General features: G+C 44.2%; 1 protein-coding gene across 1 annotated transcript in view; it reads left to right on the plus strand.

The window, feature by feature from the left end:
• Kazn (kazrin, periplakin interacting protein) overlaps positions 1 to 9,956 on the plus strand; it is a 930,141-nt gene that overhangs the window by 216,485 nt on the left and 703,700 nt on the right. The window contains exon 2 of the mRNA XM_026781851.1: positions 3,753 to 3,910. Within this exon, the coding sequence (XP_026637652.1) occupies positions 3,753 to 3,910 (158 nt within the window). The remainder of the gene's footprint in view (positions 1 to 3,752; positions 3,911 to 9,956) is intronic.

The following is a 9,956-nucleotide window of genomic DNA, read 5'->3' on the forward strand; positions in this document are numbered from 1 at the left end:
GTAGATGAGACTTTACAGATGGAATATGCATATGAATTCTTCATGATCACGAATAAGAATTCCTTACCTCTTCTTTTTGATGTATCTTCTGTCATCAGAATGTTCTAGATGTCTGTTCCCTTTATTTGTTTTTCTTTATTCGTTTGTATGTGTGCCTCTGTGACTGTCTGTTACATGTGTATGCCTTCTTATAGAGGCCAGAAGAGGGCATCAGATCCCCTGGAGCTGGCGTTACAGACAGTTTTGAACAGTCAGACATGGATGCTAGAAGCTAAATTCAGATTCTTTGCAAAGTCAGCAAGTTCTTTTAACCACTGAGCTATTTCTGCAGTCCTGCCAGACAGTTTTCCACCTACCTATCTGGGAACCTGGGATAAATGGATAGGTGGATGGATGAATGGGTAGATGGGTAAATCAGTAGGTGGTGGTAGTATAGGTAGGTGGGTGGATGAATAGGTGGGCAGGTAGATAGGTAGATGGATGGATGGGTGGGTAGATGGATGGATGGGTGGGTGGGTGGATGGGTGGATGGATGGAGGGCTGGATAGATGGATGAATGGATGGATGGATGGGTAGATAGAAGGATGTATGGATGGGTCGATGGATGGGTGGATGGAAGGATGTGTGGGTGGGTGGATGGATGGGTGGTGGATGGATGGGTGGTGGATGGATGGGTGAATGGATGGGTAGATGGAAGGATGTGTGGGTGGGTGGATGGATGGGTAGATGGGTAGGTAGGTGGATGGATAGGTGGGTGGGTGGATGTGTAAGTGGATGGATAGTTGAATGGGCTGATGGATGATTAAATGAATGATAGATGGGTAGGTAGATGAGTGGGATGGATGGATGAATAGATGGGTGGATGGACAGAAAGATTCAGTTGCCTGAACATCTCTCCCTCTCTCCATGCAGTCTGTGCTTGTGCATTCCTTGAAGAAATACGGTCTCGGATTGCTCAATGTTACGTTAGTTCTTTGTTGCTTTCACACAATCCCTGACAAGAGAAACATGAAGTAGGAATGACTTCCTCTGTCTCACACTTATGAGTAGAGAATATCATGGTGGGAAAGACACAGCAGTAAGGACATGAGATGGGTGGTCACGCTGCATCTGCCGTCAGGAGGCAGAGTTGGGCACTGGTATTCAATCTGTTTTTTTTCCTTTTTACATTATCCAGGACCCCAGTTCATGGAATGGTTCTACCCACATTCAGGTCCTCCCACCTCAATGAACCCAATCTAGAAACTCCCTCACAGACATGCCCAGGGGTCTCCTAGATGATTCTATATCCCAGTACTTGACAATCAGTACCAACAATGACAAATATCTTACATGGCCACTAGCTTCAAGTAGAGTGAACATGCCCAGGACTCCAGACCTTTTTATGAGCTGGACATAGGAGTCGTAGAAAGACTTCTGTCACTGGGGCCAAATAGGCTCACAGGGAGTGTGAGCCTCCACTTCTCAACAGAATGAGCTGTGTGTGAACATATATATGAAAGAATATATAAAATATACATATACTATATATATAAACATGTAAACGTATATATATATAAAAGAATACATTTGCTTTAAAAATTTAAACTATATTTATTTGCGTATGTGGGATAGAGAGTTGCACATGTCAACTGCAGGCAAATAACAAGATCCACTCCGTCTCCCTACCGTTTCAAGGGCAGACCCCCACCTGTCTGTGCAACACAACTGTGTACAAAACCACCAGGCTCCCTACTGTTTACATGAGAGGGTGACCGGTGTCTCTCACTACCTTTGGCTAGAAGCACGGTCTCCCAAGCCCTGGTACAGTGTGTTGGAATTGGCAGATGAGTTCCAGGACCCTGGAGGATTTCAGAATCGTGTTCATGTGGTAGCTTTACTGAGAATGCCCAGGGGTTGTTCTTTCTTCACTTAATAAGTGCAGGTTTGCCTGAAAAACCTATAGACTATTCTATAAGAAAAGGGATTTGAATTTAAGGAAAGGTAAAGGAATTAGTTCAACAATGATTATTGAGCTTTGATATTCCAAGTGTTTGAGACAGAGCATAAAGCAGATTAAAAACTACCTCTGAGGGCTGGGAGGTGGTTTGGTGAATGTGTTTGCCAGGCTAGCATGAGGACCCGAATTCAGATCTCCTGCACCCACACAAAACCAGGCATGATGACACATGCCGGTCACTGTAGCACTGTGGAAGCAGATACAGGGGGACCCATGGGACCAGCTGGTCTTGCAGCAATGAGCTCCACGTTCAGTGAGAGAGCCTGTCTCAAAAAGGAAAACATGGAGAAACTAAGGACAATACCTAAGATCAACCTCTGGCCTACACAACCCACATTCTCTCCCATACACATACATGCATGCATGCACACTCATGTGCAGTCACCCATGCCTAGACACACAGACATTCAAACACACACACAACTCATATTCACACAACACAAGCTCATACCCATATTCACACACATACACACACACACACACACACACACACACACACACAGGCTCACAGGCTCACACACGCTCCTACCCACCTATGCTGTTACTACATGGATAGTAGAGAAAGAGACAGCCATAATAATAAATGAGTCAAATCTTAAACTGTCAGATGGTAAGTTGTATGGGAATGACAGAGAAATTAAAGCCTTTCCAGCCTACTTGCGGCACTGATGGGAAAACATGACCACTGCCCCTTCACAAGTTTTAATGGCAAAGGCCAACTGCTTAGGGAGGAAATGGCCACCTGCGTTATCATAAGTGTAAATTGAGCATAGGGCCTACCACACCCTGGTACCCTGTTGATCGCTGGCTTATGAATATTGATCAAAAAGTCACATCTATGGTACACAGCTAACTCTAACCTGGGACAGCTGGGTGCTCCATGAAGTGAGTTCCACGTCTGATTTTGCTAGTAAAGTTTGCTAGTCTTCAAAGACTCTAGAGAGTTTAGGATAAGTATTTAGATGGTGTTCACCAGACACAACCTAACTGTTAACTATTTAAGAAACCCAGGTTCTCGGCACTCACCTGTTTGGTCCCCTGGGTGTGGACCCTTGCTTTCCCTTTGAAAATGATGGATCAGTTAGTTTCTCCCTGGAAATTACCAGTGAGATGGCTCAGTCATGAAATTGTTTGCTTTGCAAATATGAGGACCTGGGTTTAACCCCCAGGGTCCGTGTGTCTTAGACTCATTTCTATGGGTATAATGAAATACCTTGACAGAGAGTAACTTAAAGGAGAACAGGGTTGGGTACAGATCAGAATTCCAGGCTTCCATCCATCCCCATGGGGAAATCAAGGCAAGACCTTCCAATAGCTAGTCATGCCACACCCACAGTCAAGAGCAGAGAGACATGACCACATGTATGCTCTCTTGCTTGCTTGTGTCCTTATTCAGCTCAGGACTTCCTGGCTAGGAAATGGCTTCACCCACAGTGAGATGGGTCATCTCACTTCAGTTAGCTTAAGACAATCACTCATAGAGCAATGGTCTATGTGCAGACAATGCTCATAGTGCAGCCGGTCCCTCACTGAGACTCTCTTCCCAGGTGTCAGGCTGACAAAGCTGACGGTCACCCCAAGTTAAATGTAGGACTAAAGCTGGGTTTGTTGGTGACCACTTGTCATCCCAGCACTGGGTAGTTGGAAATACTCTCTGGGAAGTGTGTGTGTGTGTGTCACACAAATACACACACACACACACACACACAGAGTTAACTACCATTTTCCCATTCCCTTCTTTGTCTTTTCACAGCTGTGCAGTCACTGCACACCCTAAATGACCAGATTTCCCATTTCATTGTCACCAAGTCGAAGGCACTGGAGGAAGATGATGACCCTTTTCTACCCACCGAGAAAGAGACACTGAAGACCTCTATGATACTGATGAGACACCTCCTAATGGATGCCCAGGTACAAGGATGAGTGGTGGGTGGTCCAGGGTGGTCCAGGCTTTTGTCATTGTGACACAACTGTATCATCTAAAAAGTTCACACTCAAGAATTACACATTTAAGTTAATGAAAAAAAAAACAATGAAAATATCACAAGATTTCTCATCATGTTTCATGCAAGTTTAGGATTTAATGTTGGATCTCAGTCATTGGCCAAGGCTTGGGCATGCCTTTAATGGGTTTGGAATTGTCTTTCGGGTTTCTTTAAATGCTTTGTTTGGGGGATAAGATAACCAAGGATGTCCAATTAGCAAACCAACCACTAGTCACTTTTGCCATAAACGACCGTAAGAGGCGCTCTGATACAGTGCGGACTGGGCTTTTCATTAGGTTTTACTGTGTTCTTAAAGTCGGAGTAATGGAGCTTAAAGATAATGTATGTGTTGCCTTTGAGAATGGAGCACATCCCCCTCAGTCTTGGGAAAGAGAAAGAATGCATTTCCATACAAACTTGGCAGGCATCAAACCTGGCAAGGGTGTCAGCATGAAGCAAGACCTGATCCAAAACTGTATCTCTGAACAGCTGATAAATATTTAGGGGTGTTCGATGATCCCCCTAGTAGATGAATCAGCATTTTGAAGACACTAGCAATGAATATGCTGAAAGGGGATTGCCCATTTCACACCATTGTTGAGCTGTTGTTTCTCAAGGTTTCTCCTCATATGCTGTTTTATTGAAATATTTAAAAGTAATCTTTCTTCTCCTTCTGTCTTTGTTAGTGGGTCTCTCCAGATATGTTGATGGGCAAACACCAGGTGTTTTAAAAGCAGGGTGGCATTTTCTTTGGTGAGAGCAAACTGCTCTAGAATTTATTGTCATTTCTGTCTCTTGGGAATCTGGAAATGTTTTTAGAAAACCGTCTTTGGTTTGAGGGGCGATGTATCTTCAAAGCTTTTTTTTTTTTTTTTTTTTTTCTGAAGCTTGCTTTCTGTTGAACAAGTGAGGTCAGCAGGGCTGTTCCCTGCCTTCTTCTCTGGGTGGGAGAGTTTTGAACCACGGTCTCTCCACTTTCGTTTCTGCCAGGATGATGCTTTGTTTTATTGTCTATGATCAGTCTGGAAATCTCAATTTCATCTCACCAGGACTGTAGCTGGTGGGGCCTGTCTGCATTCCTCACCTGTCAGTATTTGAAGCTGCCCCATGGGATCCCAGCCCCTCTGTCAAGGTGCCCCAAATTATGCAAAGCCTTTCATTTAAATTCTTATTCTTCCAGCCCCTCTTTTTAGTAAGCAGCCATTCAGCCTCCTTTTCCTTCCCAAGCCTGTCTGGGGGAGAAAAGAAGGCTTCTAAAGCCACAACAGCCAATTTTAAGACTTGGAATAAAAGGGGGAAATTTAGAGCAACTTACTGAATAAAGCAAGCAAATTGTTCCTGAAAGCGCGGCTTTGCTCGGTGCCTGGGCCCAATCCGATAGCTGACATCTCAGCCCAGGGAACTGTGTAAATGAATCCCCAAGGAGAGAGTGTGTGTTCTCGTTTGCAAAATCCAGAGAATAAAAGCCTCTTCATTTCTTTTCTCATCTGAATTTACAAATGCAGAGCGCTGAACTTTTAACACCCTTTCCCATCAGAGGGAAACCAGACCCCATAGTTGAAGGCCATGGAGGAGTGAGTCCACAGCATAGTGGGGTAAGCAGAGTTCATAACAACGTAGGACATTTATTGTTATTATTTTCGTGTTTTGAGAAAGGCTTGCACTCGGTAGCCCAGGCCGGCCCTGTACTCACAGCAGTCCTCCTAGGGTTTTAGGCATGAGGCACCACACCTGGTGAATTCATTACCAGTCTTATTAAGAAATGGAAGAGAAGAGACTGTAGTGCCCCAGAACAAGGACGTGCTTAAGAAGCTGGGAATACTATTTACCCCAGTTTGGGCCATACACATTGTACCCATGTGAATTACTACCCTGTACCCGAGAAATATGCCCATCTGAAACATCTTACATGGCTTAAGATTATGTTTCACCACACTGATAACCTTCCTATCTATCTGTCTGTCTGTCTGTCTGTCTGTCTGTCTGCCTGCCTGCCTGTCTGTCTGTCATCTATCTGTCTAAGTGTCTCTCTGTCTCTCTGTCTCTCTCTGTCTATCTGTCCATCCATATCTATCTATCTATCTATCTATCTATCTATCTATCTATCTATCTATCTATCATCTATCTATGTATCATCTCTATATTTCTTTATTTCTTTTATTTTTCCTTTCAGAGTTAAATAGAACGTTCTCATTTTGACAAAGTAAAGTAGGGTTCCACTGCTCTTCCTCTCTAGCCCCACTCTCTTCAATCAAGGTCAATTGGGTCCATGTCTCCAGGAAAACTGTCACAAGAAGTTGGTCAAGTATCATCATGCACTGTCTGGGGACACTCTTGCCTCAGGCCTCCTTCTATTCAGAAATAGCTAAAAGTCTTGTCTTTTAGATTTATAAAGGACAAACGAAATGTGTTGTGCTTAGTTTAGTTGCAAGATATCAGCCTTGTGGTTTTTCTTCCAAACAAACACACTAACTTTCTGAAAGTTTTGCTGAAATGGGGTAACATCAAGACCTCCCAGCCCCTTGGGTTGCACAGAGTCTCGGGTAGTCCTCTTTCAACTTAATGTCACTAATTTTATATGATACTGAGGAAATGACATTTTGTGGATGACTGGGGTAATAGGTGGCTTTATCTTTCTTTTAAGATTTATTTTATTTGTAGTTATGTGTATGTGTGTCTGTATGTGGGTATATGCACATAAGTACACCACCTTCAAAAGCCGCAAGGGGGCACCAGATACTCCGGAACTGGAGTTAAAGGCTGTTGTGAGTCTTATGACATAGGTTTTGGGAATTGAATTTGAATCCTCTGCCAATGCAGCAAATATTCTTAAGTATTGAGCATCTCTCCAGCTCCAAAATGTAGATTTGAGTTTTGTAGTAGACATCCAAAAATACATTCTATTTTTAGTAAGAATCTTTATCAAACGCCCCATTTTTTTTTTTTGGTGAAATTCCGTTATTGCTTTGTATCTTCCTCCCAAAGACAGATGGATATACTTATATATTATTCTAGACTCAATAGTGGAGTATCACTAGAATGTTAATGTTGCCTGCACACGCAGCCTTCCTTTGGTTCTGCATTTGAGATATCAATGGATCAGTCTATATGTTTATATTTTGTGGGTCAAAAGCAGAGAATGAACTACATGCCATGACTTGGTGAGCTTCCTAAGTGTCTTAGTTCAGTACACACCGGGCTCTTAACAGTATTCGATTATGATGAGATTCTCTGACATCAACCACACATTGAAGGAAGGTGGGAAAAAGAAAGAGAAGCCTTGCAGAGAACCCAGAGGCTGCTCGGAGAGTGCGTGCTTACAAGGCATAATCGATTCAAGTCACATCTGTCTTGGAGGCAATAAATCCTGCTTAGGAGAATGTCAAAGGCAAACGCACTGCTGTGCTCTGAAATCCCACCTCTGAGGATAATAAAACAGTATGCATGGAGAAGACACCCCTTCACCCCCCCCCCATGTAAAGGGAGTACCAGTGATGACTGGCAGACCTGACAGCTTGCTCCAGAGAATGCAGCGTGTCTTGGGAATAAAGGGATATGGACAGGGTATCCCAAGAGGCCCATGGTGATGCAGTCATTCCATAACCGTTTCTTTGCATGGTGGTGGGTCTCTGAAAGAGCCAAAGGATGTAAGAGCTTCTATTTGCATTGCCTTGCCTCTTCAGACTGCAGGCCCCCCAGTTCAATGAGGTACCCTATTCACGTGGCATTTGAAACCTAATCTGGTGGTTTTTATTCCTGAGAGCTTCCTCTAAACCCAAAATGCCAACCCAGTCTCGTAAGTGATTAGATTCATAACAGCAAAAAAAGGCAATTCTTTCTGGGAGAGATTAATTCTTTTCCTTGCACTGTGGAACTCTGCATGCTAAGAGGTGTCGATTACAGCAAATTAAATTCCCAACAGCAACTCTGCCCCTCTCCCACCAAAGGCTTTGGGTCATTGTTGTTAAAGGAGAAGTCGTGCCTGGGGAAAGAGGAGGATAGCAGGGTTCAAAGTCAGATGTTACTGTTGGAGCCTGAGTTCCATAGACTGATACATTCGTGTACACATGGAAGTCTCCTTCTGCTGGTCAGGTGAGAGATTGGCTCAGGGAAGTTCCATTGCCCAAACAGATGGTCTCTCTTCTTAAAACCTGGGGGGGCTCCTTTTAAGAGAGGATGCACCATGGGACTATCCCTTCATATAATTCTCTATCTAGGAACAAAGCAAGTAAACCTTTTAAACTAAAAGCAAGCCACCTGCCTGGCACCTGCAGATAAGTCCATGCTTGAGTTATGTTAGTGACTCTTCTGTTACTGTGTTAAAAGGAAAACAACAACAACAAAAACAAAATACAAACAAAACCCTGGAGAAAGCAACCTACGGGAGGAAGAGTTTATCCTGGCTCAGTGCCGGAAGGCTACGGTAGTCCATCATGGTGGGGACGGCATGGCAGCAGGGACACAAGGCCAGCCGGTCACACTTACAGCTATAGTATAGAGGCAGAGTGACAACAGGGAGTGAGGGTCAGGCTTTAAACCACAAGGCTTCCTCCAGTGAGGCTCCACCTCCGCAAGGTCCCACAACCATCCCAAAGGGCACCATCAGCTGGGGACCAAGTATTCAAACACTTGAACCCATGGCAGCGATGGCGGAGGTGGGGGCCATTTCACTTCAAACCACAATGAAAGTCAAATATCTGGTGGGAAAACAGTAGAACTTTTTATCCTTTGGGTGACCTTTCCCCTGTTTTTTTCTTCTTTCCCTCTTTCTTCTGCCTTTTCCCTCTAGTCTTGTCCTTCTCCTTTGCTCCTCTCTTCTCATCTCCCTTTCTGCTATCTCTGCTGAAGCATGCGCTCCAACACCTTGTGTGTGCCTTCCCAGGCAGTAATGGCACAGCAGCAGGAGGTGGGGTATGAGCAGAATGTAAGCCTGGTGGACGGCGGGAAGCAGTTTGGGGACCCTTCCAGGTCCTGGGTGGAATATAGCTTGGGTTGCAATGTTTTTTTTTCTTTCCTTCTTTTGAGAGAAGCCTTTAGCAAATTCCACTGGAGGGCTAGACCCTCCGCTTGGCTTCTGGCAGACTCGGGCTGAGTTAACAAGAATAGATCGGCTAATGGAGAACTGTCTGTCTGAAGGCCGGCCTCAGTTGGAGAAGGGTGGATTTGGACCAGAGTCACCAACAGCTCCTGCCAGTAGACAGGGAGGTCAGCCTAACAGCTGCCACACCCCTGCAGTGAGGAGACACTGGGAGGCAGGCAAGCCATGCACGTCTCCGAGGCAACCTTCAATTTGACTCCCGTTTCTAACACTTTTTTATGCCTGCAGGTGCTATTTTATGTCGATGCTACAGTTAAGGAACTTCGTAGTTATTACTAACGCTTTTATCTGGGGCTGATAAAATTGTTTCGGTCAATTTTAAGAGGCAAGACAGTACTAAAGTTAAACTCTATATTCTTAGACCTCGATGGGGTTTATGACTCCAAGAATACAATTTTCTGAACTCTCCAAGCAGGATATAAAAAAATACCCCAAATATCTTAGGCTCTTCAAGATATCTATTGTTATGTTAGCTAATAACAACTTCCAAGATAATGCCCAGTTCCAGCATTTACGCTTTCAGAGACATCTCACCTTGTGAAGGCTGCACAGTGTTAGCATCTACAGAGTCCACATTTGGGAGCTCTGCAGCAGCCACAAAAACATTGCCAAGAACATCATGATGTTTCAAGTATGCTTATGATTTTGTGTTGGATTGCACTGATACCTGTGTTTAGGTCCCATGCGATCTGGGGCATGGGTTGAACATGTCCACATGAATGATCTCAATTAAGAGGAGAGGAAAATAAGTTTGCCTGCCACAGGCCAGAGAACTTCTGCTGTATTTTGAGGTTTTCCTGACTGGTGGTTGCTGAGGATTGTGATGGTCTGCTGTGGATAATCCTTCTGCATGCTGTGAATATTCGTTGTTCTT

The sequence above is a fragment of the Microtus ochrogaster genome, chromosome 10 (genome assembly GCF_000317375.1).
Source record: "Microtus ochrogaster isolate Prairie Vole_2 chromosome 10, MicOch1.0, whole genome shotgun sequence".
Lineage (NCBI taxonomy): Eukaryota > Metazoa > Chordata > Mammalia > Rodentia > Cricetidae > Microtus > Microtus ochrogaster.